The sequence below is a fragment of the Molothrus ater genome, chromosome 17 (assembly GCF_012460135.2).
Source record: "Molothrus ater isolate BHLD 08-10-18 breed brown headed cowbird chromosome 17, BPBGC_Mater_1.1, whole genome shotgun sequence".
NCBI lineage: Eukaryota > Metazoa > Chordata > Aves > Passeriformes > Icteridae > Molothrus > Molothrus ater.
In genome coordinates, this window is record NC_050494.2 from 7,666,273 (window position 1) to 7,688,137 (window position 21,865).

General features: G+C 57.1%; 1 protein-coding gene and 2 long non-coding RNA genes across 3 annotated transcripts; 1 reads left to right on the forward strand and 2 right to left on the reverse strand.

The window, feature by feature from the left end:
- Window positions 1-6,406: 6,406 nt before the first annotated feature.
- On the reverse strand, window positions 6,407-11,614 carry LOC118694521 (uncharacterized). The gene is made up of 2 exons (XR_004981455.1): window positions 9,603-11,614; window positions 6,407-9,200 (listed from the first exon to the last, which is right to left on the reverse strand). It is a non-coding gene; the product is annotated as an uncharacterized LOC118694521 (long non-coding RNA).
- On the forward strand, window positions 7,787-13,369 carry COMMD7 (COMM domain containing 7). Its single transcript, XM_036395633.2, has 9 exons — window positions 7,787-7,892; window positions 9,112-9,165; window positions 9,251-9,353; window positions 10,874-10,930; window positions 11,011-11,048; window positions 11,610-11,700; window positions 11,824-11,873; window positions 12,360-12,408; window positions 12,959-13,369. Exons 1-9 carry the CDS (start codon window positions 7,809-7,811, stop codon window positions 13,033-13,035), a joined length of 603 nt encoding a protein of 200 aa, XP_036251526.1. The 5' UTR covers window positions 7,787-7,808; the 3' UTR covers window positions 13,036-13,369.
- A 5,864-nt stretch (window positions 13,370-19,233) lies between these two features.
- Window positions 19,234-19,910, reverse strand: LOC118694520 (uncharacterized). The gene is made up of 2 exons (XR_004981454.1): window positions 19,539-19,910; window positions 19,234-19,355 (listed from the first exon to the last, which is right to left on the reverse strand). It is a non-coding gene; the product is annotated as an uncharacterized LOC118694520 (long non-coding RNA).
- Between the last annotated feature and the right edge of the window lie 1,955 nt (window positions 19,911-21,865).

Here is a 21,865-nt window from a genome sequence, read left to right on the forward strand (position 1 = left end):
ACCTCTTGCCCCAGGACCACTACTCCCCAAGGGGTCCCCCCGCCGCTCCCCTCTCCCGGCTTCCCGGGACCTGTGCCCCACGCTTGGGCCACGCCGAAGAGCTTCATCCCTTCTTCTCCGCTGATCTCCCCTCCCCGGAGGCTCCCTGCGGGCCCGGCAGGAGGCGGATGCCAGCACAGCCCTCCGGTCGATACCTGCTCCGGCCACCCCGTCCCTCCGGATCGGCCCCGGGGAGGCTTCGCGCCCGAGGCGCCGCCGGGAACCTCTTTTCCTGCCAACAGAGAGGGAAGATGCGCTGTCAGATCCCCGACCGAGAACCGAAAACAAAGGTGTTCGGCCCGGGGCAGCAGCGCCACCGTGTCCCGGTACCCCCGGCAGCTCCGCACGGTGCCCCCGGCCTGGAGGCGGCGCTGCCCGGGACGATGGAGCCGGGCAGGGGGACCCCGGCCCCCCCGAGCCACCCCCGCCCCGCAGCCACCACCCGCCGTACCAGCGAGGGGACCCTCCCGCCGCACTCCTGGCTCAGCCCCGGTCCGGCCCCGCGGGTCGCGGGGGTCCCGCACCGGCCCCGCCGTGACAGTCCCGGGACGCGCCCCCGGGGCTTCCGCGGGAAACTCCCAAAGTTGCAACGGGACCAGAGGGGTGGGCGGGACCAGGGGGACTTAGGGGACCATGCCCGCAGCTGTGGGAGCAACGATCCCTACAACACGCCCCAGAGCCGAGTGCCGGCAACAAGTGGCCGTCGGGCCCACCACCCCCTGCCCCCTGTCCCAGCCCCCGGGGCGAAGCCGCGAGTTCCCGGTTACCGGGCACCGGGGCCGCCAGACCGGCCGGGGCGCTCCCCCCGCGGCGCTCCGGTGCGCCCGGTGCCGCCTTCCCCTCCCGCCTCATTGTCCCCCGCCACCGCCGCGGACAACAAAGCCGCCCACGAGGATGTGCCACGGCTCCGGCTCGGCCCCTCCGGTGCCCCCGGTCCAGCGCTCACCTGCGCCGCGGCGGGACGCGCCGTCCAGCGGGGCCGCGCCGCCGCTCGCCGCTGCCCGCGCCCCGGCCGGCCCCCGACAGCCCCGCGCTCCGATTACATGGCGTTTTAACCCTGCCCGTGCTGGGCAGCCCCTCCTCCTCCTCCTCCTCCTTCGCCGCCCCATGGCGGGGGAGGGGAGCGCGGGGCCCGCAGCACCACCGCACCCGCCGGGCCCCCCAAGCCCATCGGGCGCGCAGCCCTCGGGGTCCCGCATTCCCCCAGGGCCCGCATCCCCCGGGGCGCCACATCCTCCCCGCCGCGACTCCACACCCCCCGGTGCCCCAGTGTGTCCCATCCCCTGCCCCACATCGCCTGGGACCACCGCCTGGCGCCCCACATTCCCCTTGCGCCGGCTCCCCGCATACCCTGCCCGGTGCTCCGCATCACCCCCGCGGGGCTCAGCATCCCTCTCCGGAGGCTCCACATTCCTCCGGTGTCTCACACCCTACCGGGGCTCCCCACCCCCTGGTACCCACCGGCGTCCTGGTATCACCTCTGGTGCCCAGCATCCCCCAGGGTTCATCATTTCTCCGGGGCTCGGCCCTCGGAGCCCCACGCAGCTCAATCCCCGAGGCAGAGGAGACTCCCTTGGCACCCCAGGGCCGGGCAGAGCCCTCACCCACTGAGCCAGCTCTGCCCACCGGTTTCCAGCAGCACCCACACTGCCCCATGCAGCACAACCCTGCAGACAAAGCCTCACAAGTTTCACATTCAGTTTTTGTTTGTTCTTTCCCTTTCCCGTCCAGAGGCAAGGCACTTGCAGGGCTGTCCCGGGGCCAGGGACACAGCCCGCGCCTCTCCTGCCCCAGACAAAGCATCCGGAGTCCACGTGGGGTATAATCTTCCCTGCTTGCCTGTTATTACTTCAAGATTCAGCAGAAAAGTGTATAACAGTAAGAAAAGGAATATGATTATCCTGGTGTGATAGAAATGAGCTTTCAAGGTCAGGAAGAAATCTTAGTTAGCCAAAGTGTCTGAAATCTGCAGGACCAGCCCCAGGCCCCTACAGCAGGTTCCCCCAAACCACACCTCCATCCCTGCAGAACACAAGCATGAAAAAATTGGCAGCAAACGTAAAAAATGCTCTGCAAGTGAACAGGAGGAGCTGAGAAACCCACTCTGAATAAGCCCCTGGGGATACTAAACATCACCATTCAAACAAACATGCACCACATAAACTAAAGCCAATTCGCAGCTCGGGCGAGTAGATTAAAACAAACAAATAGATTTTACTCCCATTTGTTTTCCCAGATTAAGGAAAGGGAAATGCTTTTGAGAGCTGTGCTCGTGAGAGTTTCCAGGGCACTGTGAGGGTGCAATCAGCCCTTCCAGCATCCACGGGTTCCTCTCCCTTTCTGCGGAAACCTTCCTGCTGCTGTTGGCCTCCCTGACCTGCCATCAATCTCCCGCCAGCCGAAACGCCCTCTTTCCCTCTCTGCCCCTCAGTTATCATTTAATTCAGGAGAGCAAGGCTCTGCAAACTGCTTGTGGGAAAGGTCTGGTACCAGACAAAGCAGCTCTGGCAGACGGTGAGCCAAAGCTTTATCCTTTTCCTGTCTCTGCTACAGACACCACAGAGAGATGCTGGGAGTTTATTTCATAACAATCAAGAGAATGTGTACGTCATTTCATGGGAAACAAGGTGCCTTTACAGAGATTTTATATCCAGGCTCCTGCCACACATTCCAGGCTCTCCTGTTGAGCCAGGGCTGGCATCAGCAGTCTCTGCCAGAAGAGTACCAAAGCAGCTCCTTCACTGTTACCCACCAGCCCTGTGGTTTCCCAGCATAGACCAGTGATGGGACATGGCTGTGTGGGCAAAGCTCCTCCACTCCAGAGCTGGAGCAGCTGCAAGGAGCAGGCAGCTTGGCCAGGGCTCATGTGAGCAGGGAGGGAGAGCTGGGGGGTCCCTCAGCACCCCTGGGCACAAGCAGCACGTCCTCTGCACACTGTGCCACGGACACATCCCAGCCCATGATGGAGGAACTCCCATTGGCAGCAAGGCTGGGCTGCCCAGCTTCTGCAAAATGTCATTCCAGCAAGAACCATTCCCTCATCTGGCTGGCTGGCATCTCAAATTCATGGAGCCAGTGACCAACCAGCTGAAGGAGCCATTCCCTGTCACTGTCACACAGTCAGGACTGGCAACATCCATTCACATTGACAGTGAATCCTCATTTTTCACAGGCTTCCCAGCAACCATGCCAGCTCTTCCATACATAACTCCTCGCTCCCAACCCCGAATCCTTCTCTTCACTGAAGGCTGCTCAGCCAGTGCCTTCTCTAAAATACACCTGGGGTATGGCACCAGGCCCAGCTCCTCTCTGTCCACCCAGTTCTCCCACTTCTAATTTCTTCCTAAAATTCTCCCTTGTCACCCTGGCCAGGCAAACTAATGCCACCCCCTGCCCAAAGCTCTGCTCTGGCTGCCACCACCTCCCATCTTTTGCTTTGCACCCAAGGGTTTGAGTTGGGACCTACTCCATGTATCACAGCAGCGTTCCTGGAGATCCTCCACAAATAAATAAATGTGCCATTACCTACAGCTGTCAGCAGTGTAACCTTGTCACCTCCAGATCTTGTGGGTCCCAGATTCCACATCCCAGTAACGGCTGAGCACTTGTTTAGTCTTCTTGCAGGCAGGGAGGAGCACCAGCACCATTAAATCAGCTTGGCATGTTGCAAGCTGGGGCTGAGAGCAGGAGGAACTTCTCTTTCCACCGAAGTCGGCAGCGAGGCTCCTGCTGCGTTCAGGCTTTGGGGTTCCCATGTTGATGTACACACAGCTCAGAGGCTCTTTCCCAGCCCACAGTAATGTCATTCTCACTGCACAGCATTCTTCACTGCAAGACCCCATCAGAGCACGTCCCACAGGATGTCTCCTCCTCTTCCATGAGTATCTTCATTGTCTGAGCCCTCACCCCAGCCCTGTGCTGGCCGCCTGCCTCTCCACCAGCTCCACCAGTGCTGCTCCCTCACAGCTCTCAGCAGCCAGTCACTCCTCACCACGGCTCCCCAGAGCAGGTCTCCTGTTCCTGGCACCTCTCCTGAGTCTGGGGAGAGCTGTGCCACTCAGCAGGGCTCTGGCTGCTGGAAGCAAGGTCTGTTCCTGTTGTGGGAGAGCCTCATCCTGCTGCCACATGTGGGAATACAGCCCCAGCCTGCCTTACAGCTGGGCTAGCTTTTCCCATCTGGGGGGAATTGCTGTTTACACAGAGATAGGAAATGTTATCCCTCCTACAAGAAGTTTCTAGCCCTTCCTGTGGGCTGGCCAGGCCCACATGATACAAACCTCTAATAAAAATAAGGTTAAAAATAAGTGTCATCCGTGTAACCAGAACATCTAGAAAGTCTGCAGCTACCGCCTGCAAACTTCAAACGCCAAGGCACACAAAGAAAAATCTTCAATGCCTCTCTAACAAAGCTGGCCACAAAATCCTCTTTTTCCTAGAAAACAGGATACGCCTGCTACAGCCTAATCTGAAGTGACGAGGCCTCCCCAAACCACCCTCCTCAGCACATATACTTTTATCCAGAGGAACGCTGCTCCCAGGGGGTGGCTGCCTGCAGAGCCCCCTCCCTCCAGGCCAGCTCCAGAGCTGCTCTTGCCTGCCCGGGTCAGGGATTGCAGTCCCTGCTCAGGAGCGGTGGAGCCGGTGGAAAGAGGGAGTGTTTAGCCTGTGGCTGCAAGGCAGGAGTGTGCCAGAGCCCAGCAGTGGAGCTCCCAGCCCTGCTCCACCTCTGCACGAAAGGCTGGCAGCTAGCTGTTCCTGCAGCAGTGTCTGCATGGGACCAAAGGATGAGGAGAGTGATAGGGCATTAAACTGCAGAAGAAACTGAAATCCTGGTCTCAAAGATCTCATTTATCCCGGGGGACAGAACTAACTCCTCAGAAGTTTCAGTTGGGCAGCCAGGAGGAGTCACAGCATCCCTCAGACTGTGTCTGGAGATGTTCTCTTAATTCTTCCAGCCCAAGGCAGACACTGCAGGTGGGCAGAACACCAGAGAGTAGATGGGCTCTGACCAGCTGGGTGAAAGGCCCCCTGGCTTTTGCACTCTTGCCTTTTCCAGGCCTTTCTCAGGCTGGCAAACGCAGGCAATGTTTCCTACTTCAGCTGCAAGGCCGGCCTGGGAGCAAGTGGAAAGGGCTGGGAGAGCTTGGCATAGATAATGGCATCAGAGAACAGGATGGGGACACCCCAGGATGTGATCTCTAGGGAATGCCTAATAAGGAACCTTCCAGGGGTAACACACTCTGAGTGCTGAGGAAGCTTTTCAGGTTTGACATGTGAAATGAAGCTGAAAAATGCATCTCAAGTAGGGCACATGGATCCTCTGGTTTGGAGAGCTCCCTTTTCAGACTTTTCCTGTGTCTGTGTATGTCCCCATTGCTTTCTGGCTGCTGTTTTTACTTTGGTATTTATGGTGAACAAGGGCACATACCTGCAACTCCAAACTGCTGCCCTTGGCCTGTCCTCTGCTCTGATGAGTCCATCAGCAACGCGCTCTGCATGAGAATGGCCTGGCAGGAGCACCCATGGGCTGATGGCTGCCTGCACCCCTAGGGCAGCCCTGGGGCTCTGCCCGGCACGCTGAGCACCATCCCCCGCCAGACACCCCCAGAACTACGGCCATCACCCTGCAACCTGCTCTTTTATTCGAGTAAATCCTTCTTGGTTGGAGAATTGAATAAGTTCTGGCAGCGCAGAGCCGCCCGTGCCACGGCTGGGCTCACGGCACTCACATGCCAGCCCAGGAGGAAGGACCACCGAATTTCCTGGAGATTGCTTGAACAGGATGTTGTGATCACGTACGTCAGCCGAGACTCTTCTTCTTCTTCTTCTTGGATCCCGTCACTCAACTTTCCTCAAGAATTTGGTTCTCTGCCTGAGAAATTGTTTAACATCGCTGGCGTCACCGTCCTGCCGGAGCTGCGGCGTGCTCGCACACGCGCGCACCCAGAGCGCCCTTAATTAGCTGCGAAAGCATCACCCCGGGAAGACACGGGCAAGGAAAGATCCGCCACAGGCTGCTCCTGCACGGCTGACCTCGGCTGCAAACCAGGCACAAGGCTCACTCTTCCTGGTTTCAAGTTTTGAGACACAGAGCGCAGGGGAAAATGTGGCAGCTGTGAAAATGTGCGATAATTAACTGCAACTGCTAATTTACACTTGGGGAAAATTGCATAGGGCTGTATGCAGCATTTTAAAGCCATAGAGGAATTCTGTGTTCACACATACTGGTATCCAATGCTACCCCCTGCATCTCATTCCCTCGAGAGTTTTAGTTCAGATTAACTCATTTTTAGACGCAAGGATTTCCCATGGTTTAAACATGCTGACTTGGACGGTTCACCACAGAAATGAATACAGAGTACATTGGTCCAATATATATACAGAATATATATTTTGTTCCAAAATATATACAGAATACATTGTTCCAATATATGTCCCTTGTTTAAAGGTGTCCTAAATGTTTAGGATCAATTTTTTTCACCCCCAAAATCGAGGAGATGCACAGTCCCACCTTGGATCTATGAAAAAGAAATTTTCCCACCTGGTCTGAGAGGTAGAGGGGGGAAAAAAGGACGTTGGAAGCTATTTCCATCCAGACAATCAGGAAATATCTCTTAACTGCCCATCATTAGTGGTACTCAGCTGCTTATCTCCTTGTTTATAAACCACTGCTGGGGTAGTCTCACAATGAAAGCACTATGAAATTTCCTATGTTCTCATTTGCAATTGCAAGTGTCAGTAATAAACCAGAAGACCTGCGGACTGTCGAGGTTCTACCTTCCACAAAGGTTTTTACACACTGTCCTGCCTGACAGACAGGGAACACCTTCCCTGATAAAATGGATCAGACACGTTCACACTGACAGTGGAATCCTGGAGAGCTCCTGCTCCTGCTCAAGGCAAGCTGTGAAACAGCAATTTTAGGCAGAGAGAGAGTCCTTCAGGATGGAATCAGTTCCATTGTCCTCTGCAGGAATAAATCAAGTTTCAATATTCTTGGACCAAGGCCTTCCTCCCAAGACTGAACAGAAACAAGACTGTGTAACAGAGCATGAGAAGGCAATTCCTCTGCCTTCCTACAACACATCTTTGAGTCAAGGAGACCTCCTGCATATGGATTATGTCGAGAATCGAGCTGAAATCTCCCTACGGAACCCTGACCCATGGACATCTGGGCATTTCTGCCCATGGGCTGGCACATCCCAGGGCTGCTGCTTCTTTGCCCAACATCTGTCCATTCCACGGAGCCCAGTCCTGGGATGTGGGCTGCAGGTCCCTGGGCCACCCATCACCCCGAGCTAGGCAGAGAGCAGCGCTGGGAACAGCAGTCGGAGAGGGAAAAGCAAACCGAAGTTTCAGCTCCCAAGTGGAATTTTTGGAGGAAAAAAACGAAAAAAACAAACAAACAAAAAATCAACAACAACAACAACAATAAAATAAAACCCCCATTATTCACCTTATAAGCCATGGTTTTAAGTTCTTTTTTGTTGTTTGTTTGGGGTTTTTTTAAGGTTTTTATACAGCAAAAAATCGTACGGTACTCAGCTGCCAGCCAGCTCTCCAGCCCTCGGCTCCACCGACCCCCGGTCCCGCTGCGGGGGCCACGGGGCCACGGCGGGCGCTGCCTGTGCCGGCGGGGCCCCCGATGCCGTGAGCGCGGTGCGGGCGGTGGCGGTGCGGAAAGTGCGGCCGCCAATGCTCAGGCTGAGGCGGCGGCGGGGCCGGGCTGGGGCCGGGGCCGGGCGGGCGGAGCCGCCGCCGCCGCCGCCATGGGGCTGCTCAACTTCACCCGGGAGCCGGTGCCGGAGGCGGTCAGCGCCGACATGCACAACCTCAACCAGCTCAGCGCCCAGGTGCGCCGGAACGGGGACGGGCGCGGGTGGCGGCGGGGGCAGCCCCGGACACGGAACCGGCGGGGCGGGGCGGCCCCGGGAGCAGGACCCGGCGCCGGGAGCAGGACCCGGCCGGCAGCGCAGCCTCGGAGCGGTCCCGGGTGTTCCGGTCTCAGGGTCTCCAGGCCCACGTGGCCGGGTCCCTGCTGGGCCCGGTGGCCGGGGCAGGGCGGGCAGCGTGCCCGGTGCCCGGTGGTACAGCCCGGAGCCAGCCCGATGAGCCCCGCGCACGCCGGAGCTGTTTGAAGGATGTTCATAGAATCATGGAGTCCCAGAACGGTTTCACCTGGAAAGGACTTTAAACACCATGTAGTTCCACCTGCCTGCCATGGTGGAGCTCCTGGTGGAGGGCTCAGATCGTGCCTGGTGGGCACTGGGGTCCTGTCAAGCACTGGGGTTTGTGGTGGGACCACAGAGTGTTCGGGTTGTGATCCCACCCCAGATTCCCACCCTGCGCTTCCTACCTCCAGCTGAATGGTCCTGGTCACTGGTACTGCCTCCAGGTCACCCACACCGGGGGTGCAGCTTGGACTGAAGGCAGTGGAAACGCTGAGGCTTTTCCAGCCCAGCCTGCCAGAACTGAGGATATCAGCCTGGTAACAGCCTGGTGACAGCGCAGTGCCATCTCTGTTACATGGCCGAGGCCAAGGGCAGGGCAGCATCTGCAGCCACAGGCAGCCAACACCACTTTTGGCCATACTCAGAAGGTCACAGCCAGCGCTGGTGCTGGTGCCAGCAGCCTCTCCATCCCTGCCTGCCAGCTGCACACCCAGAATGCTGAGAGCAGCAACTAAACCCTTAACCAGTTCTCTTCCTTTCCTGAGTCAGTCTGGTTACCCCATGGAGTTTGTGAAACATGAGACTGGACGTTCACAACTTTTCCCACTCGCAGTGTTTGGATTGCACAAGATAGAATCGCAGCTTCCGATTAGCCACAAGTCACAAAAGCCCTGTGCAGTGCCAGCTACCAGCGGCACAGACCCCTTGAGAGGCTCTGAAAAGCATCCTGGGCAAATCCCATCCACAGGCATCACATAATGCCAAGGACAGGGCACCAGCTCAGGTCCAGCTCTGGGACCAATGTCCAGGAGGAGTCAGGGGGGTACATCACCCCATCGTGGTGCTGGTGGGGTGGTGAGGTGCTGATGTCCGAGTCTAACACTCTCCTGTTTCTTCACAGCAATTCTCAGCGCTGACTGAAGTGCTTTTCCGCTTTCTGACAGAGCCCAAGGAGGTAAGGCAGAACTGGAGAGATGTGTGAGTGCAGCTCTGGTCAGAAACAGAGAAAAGATTTTGTCACTGCTCTTTCTCTTGAGCAGGTAGAAAGATTTCTGACGCAGCTCACAGACTTTGCCACCATGAATAAAATCAGCTTGGGCCCCCTGAAAAACATTGTCAAAAGTATTCTTCTGGTACCCAACGGTAAGTGATGTATTTGCATATCCTGCCCTGAGGCCAATCTGTCCCAGCCATTCCCGCAGGGCTTGGTTTGCACAATAAGTGTTAATGGTAGCTAATACAGTGCTTAGCACTTAAGAATCAAAAGTTCCACTGTTTGGTGACACTCGGTATTCTTTATACTCTGCCTGCATGCACATTTCACGGGCTTAAGTAAACTCCCTTAAATATCTGTGCATTAAATGCAGCACAACATTTTGGTTTAAGCGGTACCTGTAAATCCCTTTTGCCAGATCAGGGCAGCCTCGTGTTGGCACCGAGTCTCTGCAGGAACTTCCACCCAGTGCTGTAATTCCTCCAAGGCCAAGCGCTGTTGGAGACAAATAAGACAGTGCACAGGCATTTGGAGCGGGCTGGGATGCTGCAGTTCTAGGCCGTGTGAAGGAGACAGCGACCTTGCAGGTGCAGAGGAACAATCACCGTGTCCAGCTCTTTCTCGTTCAGAAACAGCGACGAAGAGGTTTGGGGGGATTCCACTGGAATACCCCAGACTCCAGCACTTTATAGGATTACTGTGATGTTGTGGCTGCCGTTTGACACGATAATGCATCAAACACTCCACGGCACGTTCATCCCATTGATCCTTCCTGTTATTAATAGTCCCTTGCTATTACCCTTCAACCCTGGGTTCCCTGTAGCTTCCTTCACAGCCCTGATGCTGAGCACAACTGTTTTCAGAATTTGTTTTGAACTTGTTTTACTGCTTCAAGCAACTTTTCCTATCCAGGAATTTTCTGTCCTGCAACCGTCTTGCGGGGATTTAATGCAGAATTTGCATTTTTCCCCATCCTGATTCAGGCCTTGGTGCCCCCATCTTGTCCTTCCTGTGTGTGTGCACTGGCTTCAATCCCGTTGTAACTTTTCCTCAGCTCTGGGATGCCACGATATCAGGGATCGGGACAGATCACAGCAGATAACTTTGCCTCTGTGCTACACAGCCGGAAAGCCACGTGGGGCTGGCAGTCTCCTTGAATTTATGAGATTCCTGCTCTTGGCTTCAGAGAGCAGAATCCTTGTAAAGGTCCCTGTGCTGCCTGGGCCCCAGAACAAAGGGGGAAGGCGCAGCGGGGGAAAGTGTTATATGCACACGTTCACACCCATCATCCCAAACACAGCAGGTAGGTCAAATTAGCAGCCCGCCAGCCTTAACAGTTCTCCTTTAACAAGCAAAGCGGCTACAGGAGAGAAAGCAGCAGCTTCAAAACATAACCGCTGTCGCTGTTCCCATGGATACCTGCAATGGGATCTCGCCCTCTCCCAGGCACTCCCAGAGCCCGGACTTTTAAAGCACCGGGCATCTGCAGAGATACTGGCAGGCACGACTGGGTTTCCAATCTCCGAGGAGCTGTGGTTTGCTTCAAAACACAGCTCAGAAACAGAGGCTTTCCAACATCGGTTCCTGTCCCTGCCTCTGTTTGACTCAGTAAAAATTGGTTTGACTCATTAAAAAGTGATTTCTTTTCTTCTTTGTGGTGTTTATTCAGGTGCCCTGAAGAGGAATTTGTCTTCTGAACAAGTCAGAGCAGATTTCATTGCTCTAGGTAGGTCACATGATTTCCACTAAATAAAAGATAATTAATATTTATCACATATAGTAATCTCATATGGTTTCCCCCCACAGGCCTCAGTGAAGAGAAGGCCAGTTATTTTGCAGAACAGGTATTCATATATTTTTGCTTGTTTCTAAGCTTACAAAACATCAGTTCTGTGAGAGGGAACTCATAAAACCCTACTGTGCTCCTGAGACACATCAGCACGTTGGGTATTTTCTTCAAAACCAGCTTGGGATTTTGAACTGAAGATCCTCAGAGAACTAATAAGGAGCACTTTGTCTGGGGATACCTCTGGCTTGCCAGGGCCTCTCCCCCATCAGTGTCACAGTTCCTGCACTGCTGTGTGGCTTTCATGTGATGTTTTTGTGCTTCCCATGCTTTGAGCCCTGAGGTCATGCAGTTACATGAACACATGGCTTTTTGCACAGATATTGTTACACTGAACCAGTGCTAAAACAAAACCAGTCAGTTTCATTTACAGAAGTGACAGGGCAGATGGAAATCCTAGCAGGACTCAAACACCTCTGAAAGCCCTCCTGCTTACATTAGTTCTCTCCTTACTCTGGGCTTCTGCCGTGCTCTGTCTTCATTCTGACTCTTGTTGAAGTTTCAGGTACCAACAGGGACTTCCCTGAATTAATTGCTGGTGTGTCTTTTGCTCTTGTAGTGGAAAGTGAATTCCCCCACCCTAACACGCCTGGCTGTGGGTCAGACACTGATGATTAACCAGCTGATAGACATGGAGTGGAAGTTTGGAGGTAACAGAGCTACAGCATAAACTGGAGGGGTTGGGAAACCCAGCAGCGGCTCTTGGCTAAATAACATTTTATTTCACTGCTTAACTAACAGATTATCTGCCTTCTCTTCTTTCTGACTCACAGTGACTGCTGGGAGCAGTGAGCTGGAAAAAGTGGGAAGTATCTTCTTACAGGTAAATCTCCCACATCACAGAGTTCAGCTTGTAGGGCAGTTGAGGAACAAGCTCCAGCCAGGCATGTGGGAAGCACTGGCAGTGAGGGAGGGAGAGGGAAGCTCTGTGGGCCTCACAGAAACTCTGTGACTGCATCTTCAGTCTCCAAGTGCTGCTGCCAGCAGAGAGCAGACACGCGGCTGTTTGTTTCTCCTCTGAAGATATGAGGTATCACAGAAACATGGCCCATTCTGAAAAGCTGATCAAAAAGCTCAGTTTTTTCACCTCCCTTCTTGGGGAGGGAGGGAAAGTGGGATCAAGGACTTCCAGAGATCTTCCCAATGCCCAGGGTATCTGCTTCTACAGTGACACTTCTTGAAAAGCCTGACAAAGATGTCTGTGCTGTGCAGCAGTCAAACTCACAGCAGACTCCTGCTCTGCTGTCCTCTCCTGGTGCTCAGATACAGGTCTCTGAACTAAAATACTTCTGCTTTTCCTTTCCCCAAGCTGAAGCTGGTGGTTAAAAAAGGGAGCCAATTGGAAAACGTGTATGTTGGTGAGTTAACAGTTCTGGACAAGAGGGAAGGATGGGAAAGCTGCAATTTGGGGCTCTGGGTGTTGATGGGGGCGGAGGTGTCTGGGGGCAGAACCAGGGTGGGGTCACTGCAAAAGCATCACTGTGGTTACTCCTGTCTCAGCCTCTCCAGCTCTGGGGCTGTTCCTGCCCCACAGACACTCCAAAACTGTTTAGGAACACTGACTTTTGGGCACCTTTACATCTGTGCCTCAGTAAACACTGAGCAGTCAGAGCAGCAGGGCAGAGGAGGAAAAGAAATTATTCCCAAGCATGGAGTGCTGTTGGGAGATCCCATCCCAGGGAGAGATCCCAGCCTGGCCCCCCTGGCAGCCTGGGTAGCATAAGGAACCAGCTGCTGGGAATCACAGTGGCTAATCCTGCCCAGCTGAGGTGAACACGAGTTGCTCCGTGGTAGCGCCAGAACAGCTTTGCCAATGTTGGAAATGTAACCTGAAATCTAAGATTTGATGCCTGTTTTTTTTTTTTTTTTTATTTTTGTTTTTGGTTTGGTTTGGTTTTTTTCCTGCAGAGTTAACTTTACCCCAGTTCTACAGTTTTCTGCATGAAATGGAACGGGTCAAAACCAGCCTGGAAAGCTTCAGCTGAAGCTGCACAGACCTGAGCCGACATCTGTCCAGGATGTTTAATTCCTCCTCCTCGTGGGCCTGCAGATCTGCTCTTTCCCAGCTGACTCTTCACACCCTGATAAGAGAAGACAAGCTGTGCAATGAGCAGTGGTGTCATGGCCCAGCAGGACCCATCAATCCTTTAGAACCTGAAACTTGGGCTAAGTTTCAGCTTTTTCAAAGCACCTACAAGTCCACTCATCTTTTTTCTTTTTTTTTTTTTTTTACTATACTATTATGAGAAACTGTGGTCAGAAGTAATGTGGATACCTTTACTAAAATAGCAAAGAAATAAATCCATTCCCATCCTGCTCTATTTGTATCAGAATGTGATTCTGTGAGAAAAAGAAAAACAGGAGCAAAGAATCATTTTGAGACTTGAAAGGATTAAGCAGAGAGGATGACAAAAGCAAGGAGAGCATCTAATGTGGGGAATCACTTAGTGCTCCCTTCAAGCCTCTCCCTTCTCTTGTATTAAGAAACATGTTGATTAGCTTCTTCCCAGTTGTGCCTCATTATGGGAAAGTATCTCAGTGGAAGGTGATTTTAAATCTTAACAACCAAACAGATGCCTCTGTGCATGGGGGTGGGGGCACATCTCGGGGGGTGACGAGATAAATCTCATTTGGATGTGCTGCTCTTTAATCTGTAGCCTGTGTGACACGGCACAGTCAGACCCAGCCCGTTTGGACATATGTCCAAACCCCATGAAGTGCCATTAGCTCCACTCTTCAGTTGTCTGAGGGTGGGGATGAGCTCTTCATCACTTCATCAGGAGGCAGAGGGGTGCTCCAACCCATCTGAGGCAACATTACAGTCACTGAGGTTCCTCTCATGTCCAGACTCTGGAGTAGTCCTGAGCTGGCTGAAGCCTCTCCCACAGCACAGGGATGAAGGAAGCTCCTCTTACAGGACACATCCCAAAGCATCTCTGTGTCCCCGGCACACTCAGCAGTTCGAGAGAAGGGAATAAACTGTATTACCAGGGAATATCCCAGTAAGATACTGTGTTTCCAGCCTCCACCTGAAGGGATTCACTGTCCCATGGTATCCTGCCAGTCTGCTGTGGGGCTCCCTGCAGCAGCAGCTGCTTCCAGTTAAACCCATCCCAAACTGAACATTTCTGTGAGAAACGGATCACAAAGCTCCCTACAACTCACAGCTTCACCCGTGGGTTTCCAGCTGCAGCAAACCCAGCACTGAGTGTCCCTGCACTGCATTTCCTGCAGTGCTGCTGGGGTGACTGGGAACAACAGCGGGCACAGGCTGAGCCATATATTTGGGAACTGGGGAATCCTGCTGGCAAAACCGGGAATGGATTTATTTATTTTCCCACATATCAGGTCAGTCACAAGCATTTCAATCTTTGTCACATGCTTACTGTAAAAATGAAAAAAACAAAACCAAAAACCTCTGAAATAATGTTCTATGAAATATTACATCTCCTTTTGCATGGCAGGAAAAGCTATTTCAGGGAGGAAGAAGCAGTCCAAATGGCTGCCGCTTTCTCAAGACAAAAGCAATTTTTTTGCTTTACATTTTCTGCTGCCTGTTCCCATTATTTCTCCTCACCCTCCCAGTGCCAGGACAGCACCGCTCAGCCCTGCCCGGTTCTGTCGGGAAGCGGCTGTGGCGCTGCGGGGAAGATGCCAGGCTCGGTTGTGGGTCAGGAATCCGCCGTCCCCCCGCGCTCCTCCCCCTGCCCGGTTGGGATTAAGCCGCTCGGGGCTGACGCACGCCAAGCCCGCTGACCCCGAGTGCAGGGGTCACCTCCATGCTGCTCCGCGGTCCCCACGGGCAGCTCTGATCGGCGGCATTTGTGCCACGGCGTGACCTCACTGCTGCCACCAGCGCTCCCGGGGAGCCGCCAGAGCCCCTTCATCCCCGCGCTTGGCTGGGCATGAGCCGAGCTGGCAGCCCCGTGGGGAAGGGACGGAGGGGGAGCCAGCTCCAGTGGCACCGGCACGGGGTGACGCCAACCGTGAGGGAATCGGGTCACCCTCCCGATGGGGCCGGCCAGGAGCAAGGATGGATCTGGGAGACAGCGTGGCAGCCATGGCCGTCCTGCACAGCACAGCCCTGGCCTGGCCACCAGCACAGGGGATGATGGCCAATGTCCAGAACCCTGTGCTGGGAGCTGGCAGGTGGCAGGCACAGCTGGCACAGCCACAGGGATGTGATCCTGGAGGGAAGGAGCAGCCCAGTGCCTGTTTCACAGAGGGAAGGAGAGGCCTGGAGCCTGTTTCACAGAGGGCAGGAGCGGCCCAGTGCCTGTTTCACAGAGGGAAGGAGAGGCCCATGCCCGTTTTGCAGAGGGAAGGAGCAGCCCAGTGCCTGTTTCACAGAGGGAAGGAGAGGCCCATGCCCGTTTTGCAGAGGGAAGGAGCAGCCCAGTGCCCTTTTTTCCCGTGTTTCCGGGCGGCCCCGCCGTGCTCGTGTGCGCGGCCCCTTCCTCCTGCCCGTCAAGCCCAGCCAGCCGAGCGCTAATCTCGGCGGGACAGCGGGCGCGGGGGAAACAGGGGCCTCTCACCAGCCTGGGGTGCAGCTAACCAAACTCCCTCGGCCGTTTGCCTCCCCGAGGCCTTTCCCGGCCCATTTCCTCCGGGGCAGCCGTGGCACAGCCCCCCATCCCTGTCCCTGCTGTGGGGGACACGTGGGCCCTCCTGGCTGCAGCGGGGCAGGGGCAGTGCGGCCATGCTGAAGCCACACGCGGTCTCCTCCCTGCGTGTGCAGGCCCCCTCTCCAGCACTGCGGTTTCTCTGCTGCCTCGGGCCACCTCAGCACACCCCGAGCTGCCAGGCAGTGTCTCTGGGTGCAGGGGAGATGGCAGAGTGGCCCCAGCAGCCAGGCTGCCATGGGGATCCTGTGCTCCCGGCGTCCTTCCACTCATCCCTGCCAGCGCCAGCAGCGCAGCAGAGAACAGGAGCTGCACTCTGGGCTCTGTCAGTTCCTAGCATGGATTCAATGCTGTTGTGATTCTCAGCCATGTCAGATGCTAATGACCAAGGGAATTGGGATGTTTTCACATGAAGCATCTTCTCCCTTCTGGAAATGCCAATGCTGCTGCTCCTTTCCTATGTGAAGGAATTCTCCAAGCCCTGAGAACAAAAGCCTCGGCTCTGAGGGAGCAGAGCAGATGTGGACTCCACTCATGCCTGTGAGCCCACAGGCAGGCAGGGAAAGAAGGAGCTGAGGCTCCTCACTGCTGGCTCTGCCTGACCTTGAGCAGGGTCATGTGGGAACTGACAGAGCTCCCCTGGGACATCCTGGTTTCCAAAGACCTCACCAGGAGCTGCTTCGTCCAGAGGACTTTTAGCTTGGTGTGTATACCTGTCCCAACCTTCAAATTTGCAAAATAGAGTGACAAATCTCAGGGCTGACCAACAGCTGGGAGGGAGCCATAGCAGGTGAGACAAGCCAGGGAGCAAAAATGGCAGGTGAGGGCCCCAAGGCAGCTGGAGCTCAGCCCAGTGCTGAAGGCAATCCTGCTCTTCCTCACTCCATGCCGTCCTCCTCTCCAGTTCCTCCAGGTTTTGGGGTGATGCAGCACACAACAAAAACACCATCTGTGAACTGCAGCTCCCCAGATTGCTCTGTCTGCCTGGGAGCAGCAGCCCTGAGCACGGTGGAGGGCCCCAGGGCAGCAGCCACCACCCTGCTGTGCCACATGGATCCCTGGGGACAGGGACCCTCTGTGTGGGGGTCTGAGAGGCTGTGTGGGGCTCCCTGGGGTTCCCATGGTGCTTGCTGTCCCCTCACAGGAGCAGACAGGCGAGGGTGGCACTGGGCACAGCACCTGGGAGGACACTCCCAGGGACGAGTCCTCAGCCTGCCTGGGACAGGATTCTGCACCCACTCTGCTCAGAACTGGGGGAAGGCATCCCTGCCTGTAAAACAGAGCTGCTGCCTCCCATTCTTGCAGGAGATGGGGGAAGAGACTGGTGGTGTCCAAGGCAGTGGAAATATTCCTAGCATGTCGTCTGCTCCCAAGCCTTGCCATCTCTCTAGGCAGCTCTTTGTCCAAGCACACTGGGAACAATTGGGGTTGCTCAGCCAGACCGCAGGCTGTCGATCAGCAGAGGGAATGAATGCTCCAGCATACGGATCCCATCTTCTCCCACAGCAAGGGGAGGTGGCCACCAGAAACCAGCCTGTGGCACAACAGCACAGGCAGAAACAATGCCCGGGCACCCAGGCCAGTGCCAGCCTCGGGAAGGGGGTGGGTGCTCCCCTGCCCATCCAAGGAACAGCCCAATGGAAGGGAGTGGCATCCCCAGGCCCCGTGTGGTTGGCATAGCCATGGTGACAAGGTCCCTGTGTGATCCTGCCCTGCAAGTGGCTGAGGAGGAAGAGCTGGGTCCTGGGGGATAGAGAGGAGCCCCTAAGCTGTGGGATCAGGGCTTAGCCAGCCCCTCTCAGCACCCAGTGCCTTCAGGGTGTCCTCTCCAGGGCTGATGGCATTTCCTCCCTTGCAGGCACAGCCTCATAAAGGATGCCGGGCCCTGCAGTGACAAATCCATCCTGTCCCCAAGAGCCTGTTACAGCTTCTCCTCCCCTTGACACCCTGAACAGCCACGGGCTGGTGCTTGGCGGGGGGAGCACCCACCAGCCCCCCGCTGAGGCAGCTCAGCCCATTTCCCAGCACTCAGCCCCAGTTTATAGGGCTGCTCTGTCCCAGGGGCATCACTGCCACCGCTAACGAGGTTATCCCAGACCAGGCACCGGCAGAAAGGGAAACCAGGGTTAACCCTTATGCCACTGACACATCCCACAGCACTAGGGAAAAGCTTTGCTTGGAAACGAGATTTTAACAAGCCCCAATGGGGATGGGGAGCTGTGAAACACCAGGGGAGGATTCCCGTGCCATTCCCATGCCAGCCCCAGCACCGCAGCATCCCTCCTCTCGGAGCAGCCCCATATCCATGATAGCAGCACCAAGCCCTGAGGCTGCACCCTGCAGCCGGTGTCCATGGCAGCAGTCTGGAAAGGATGGTGCATGACCCCCATCATGTCCCCATCGCTCAGCTTTGTTTCACATCGACAGCTGGGATGTGGATAAGGAGCAGGATGCAGCCAGGGTGCAGGCAGGAGACGTTGAGTGGCCGAGGCCACTGCTGCCCACAGGGACACAGCACTGCTCACATTCCTGCGGGAGAATGTGAAGGCTGCAAGCAAGGTCAAGGGCCCTTCCCTTGTTGGAACTCGGCGTCACGCCAGCACCCGGGTGGCCTGACCCGCCGTCCCGCGGGGCTGGGGACTGTCCCTGCACCCTCACCCCACTGCCCCTCATCTGCAGGGCTGGCTGGGACACGGGTGGGTGCTGGCAACGCTCCCCAGGGACCACCAAGGCGAGCAGCCCTGTTCATCCGGCTCAGCAACCCGCGTGGGGCGGGGATTGGGGTGGGATCCCCAGGCAGGGCCCCTCCGTTTCCACCCCCGCTGCTGAGACCCGACAAACTCACGGCACCGCCGGGCGGGGCCCCCCCGGCCCGCCCCCGCTGCGGAGCGCGGTGCGGGGCAGCAGAGGGCGCCAGAGCACCGCGCAGGGCCCGCGCTCCCCCCTCGCTCCCCGCACCCACCCGGTCCCACCCTCCGGGCACCCCCCTCGCTCCCCGCACCCACCCGGTCCCACCCTCCGGACACCCCGCCCCGCGCCCTCCATTCTCCGGGCTGCGCTCCTGCATCCACCGCTCCCGTCCCCCGCCCTCTCTCCCCGGGGCATCCTGCCCGCCCTCCTCCAGGATATCTCCCTGCATCCTCAATCCCCGAGCATCCCTCCCTCCCTCCATCCCTCCCTCCCCCGTCCCCTTTCCTCGACGCATTCCTCTCCCTCATCCCTTCCTCAGCCCCAATCCTCCTCCTGGCCCCACGGACCCTCCCTCCCCGCACCCGGCAGGCAGCCCCCCGACCTCGCCCGCCCCCCGCCTCTCGCTGCCAGCAGCACCATCTCCCCCGCAGTTCCCACAAGCGCTTTCCCAGCCGGGAGCCCCGCAGCCACACTTTTCCTCGCCCACCCCAAAGCCGGGCGTCACCCCCGTCATCCCCCCCCAGCCCCCCCTGGACTGCCCCTGCAGCAGCCCCAGCCCCGAGCACCGGCTCCCCCCGCCTCCGGCGGAGCCCCCCGCGCTGGCTCAGCTCCGGGCTGGGGGCAGGAGCCCCCGGACTTATTCAAAAGCAATAAAATTGAACCCAAGCGTCCCTGTTCCGTTCTGTCACCCGCGACTCGTGCTGGAGTGAGCTCCCGTCCCACCGCACACGCCCTGCGCTGCGCCGGGTCAGGCAGTTCTTCAGTCAGGCTGCCTGTGATAAGAGCAGATTAAAAATAATCATAACAATAACAAGCAGACCCGTCACCTCTCTGGGGGGCACCTCACGGCGCCTGCTCCCAGCCAGGCAGGCTGGGACTTTCAGCTTCCACTCCCGAGGAATTAGCTGCATTTATGGATTTATCGATGTGAGCCCACCCCCCTTCCCCCCACACACCTCCGGGGGATGCCGGAGGGTGCCCGTCCCACTGCAGGTGGCCTCAGCAGGGCCACGTTCCAGGGAGGCAGCCGGAGCAGGGGATGCTGGGCTCTCTGGAGCCCCCCTGGGTGCAGAAAAACCCGGTCTCAGGCGGAGGCAGAGCCCAGCGTGCTGGCCCGGCTGCATGGGGTGGGACTTGGGGGGGAGCCAGAGCCCCCCTCCCTGGGCTGCGGGCGTGGAGCAGCTCGACAGAGCAGAGCAGGTGAAGGAGAGGGGGAGCACCCACCTTTCCACCAGTTTTTCTACTTGCTCCATCTCACATATAGTGAATTCTGAGCACACAATGCAGTTATTGAATAAAATTATGCTTTTTTTAGTACTTGTATGCATGTGGTTTTTAAGGCTCTGCCTAGAAACCAACCTCTGAGGCAGGAGCAGAGATCGGAGGGGAAAGCCAGGGCAGCCGTGGACAGTTGTGGGACACAGAGATGCAAGCGCAGCACTGTCAGCCATAGCAGCTGGCAGGTGACACATCCAGCCCATGCAGGTGACGCGCCCATCACTCCTTCCACTCCAGGGAGAAGGAGAAAGCTCTCCTGGCTGGGGCAGGGATCATTAGGGAGAGTGGCCAGCCCGGGGCTGCCTTGCCTCTCCTCTCCCTGTCACTGTCTCTGTCCCCCATGGTGCCAGCTCTGTCCCCCTCCCGCAGAGCTCTGCCTGTGCCCGTGAGGACGAGTCCTGCCTCCCCTCCGCCATCTCGCTCGCTCTCCCTCCAGGCAGCGGAGCCGAGGCGCTGCCAGCTCCATCTGCACAGTGCAGCGAGCACCGGGCCAAGGGGCAGGACCCACAATCACATTTCCTTGGAGCACATTGTGCTCCCGCCTTGCCGAGAGTGTTGGAAATGGGTGGCTGTAATAATGGCACTCTGAATAACCACAGCTCGCTCACTGTGGCCTCCAAGCTCAGTGTGCTACAGCTCCAGCCTCATCCCCTCCCAAGGCTGTTCCCCACCATGACGTGCCCTGGTTTCCAACCTGCCTTATAACCTCCTGCCTTGGCCAGGTATCTGCAGTCCCCACACCCACCCACAGGCTCCCATCAGCACTTCCCCCATTGCAGCTGGTTTGGCTTTGACCTGTGTTCTCCTCCCAGCAGGACCCTCACGGACTGGGGACACAAAACCCCCAAACAGGGACTCTGCTGCCCTGTGACAGGCAGTGCTGCCCAGACACATGGTGCAGCACAAAGGGCTCATGGAGCTTTTATTGCTGCTGCTCCTGCACGGCTCCCCCAGACCTGCCTGGAGCAGAGCCTCCCTTGGAGCCAGCATTCTACAAACAGCATCCCCGGGGCCCTCCCCAGGGCTGGGGCTCAGGTCCCCACTCCCGAGGCAGCCTGGATACAGGGCAGCAGGTTCTCCTCTGCCACCAAACCTGGCTGTGGCTGCACTGGTGCCATCTGTTCGTCAGGCACAGTCCCGTGTCACGCTGTGCTGTGGGAGCCGTGCCAAAGCTCCCGGACCCTGCTGGAGCACCCGCACTGGAACCGGGCTCTGAGTGCCGCGACCGATGCGATTTGCAGCCCCGGTGAAAAGATGAGGGCACAGATGCCAGCGGCGTTTCCTGGCTCTGGAGATGAGCCCTGCCGGGTGGGGCTGCGGGTGCTTGGGTTGTGGGGGCAGCTTGGGTGGTGCCAGGGCTCAGGTGGGGGGCATCTCGCCAGACCACCCCCCAGCTGGGGAGATGGGTGCCCCGTGGGCTCCCAGCAAGGACACGGTAGCTGCAGGGCTGGAGTGGCATTGGGAAGCCTCGGGCTGAGCTCTGTCCCGCTCTGCTTGCTCGAGAGTGAAAGGATTTGTCAACAGGGAGCTGATGAGTCCCGCGGGCAGCCAGCTCGCCCTCCTCCCAGCACTCCTGTCCAGCAGGTGGGCTCCTGACGGCACACGGCCATTGCAGGCACCCAGGCAGGCTCTGAACCCAGCGTCCCACCAAAGCCCCCAGTGCGGGGGCCCCGACCCCACGGGCTGGACAGCACGGCAGCTCTGGAGGCTCTGACCCTCTAAGGTGTTTCTGCAGGATGCTCGGTGTGACCCGGGCAGTGCGTGGCACACGGAGCAGCCACACGCGGCGGAGACAGGAATATGCTTTCACCAGGAGAACAAGAAGAGCCTCTGATGGCTGCCATGTCCCTTGTAAACACCAACTTTGAGAGCATCAGATTACAGCCGCTGCCTGGGCTCCAAACAAGATGGTAATCGGGAGCACGGAGGCACCCTGCCTGCATCCTGCCTGCACAGCGGGGAGCACCGGGAGCCTGGTGGCACCGCAGGGGCCATGACACCCTCT

What these genes read in the sequence shown, in the direction of transcription:
- COMMD7 (XM_036395633.2), top strand. Translation starts at nt 7,809, where the DNA reads ATGGGGCTGCTCAACTTCACCCGGGAGCCGGTGCCGGAGGCGGTCAGC. An exon ending in TCAACCAGCTCAGCGCCCAG is followed by an intron (nt 7,893 to 9,111) that starts GTGCGCCGGAAC and finishes GTTTCTTCACAG; the next exon opens with CAATTCTCAGCGCTGACTGA. An exon ending in TTCTGACAGAGCCCAAGGAG is followed by an intron (nt 9,166 to 9,250) that starts GTAAGGCAGAAC and finishes TCTCTTGAGCAG; the next exon opens with GTAGAAAGATTTCTGACGCA.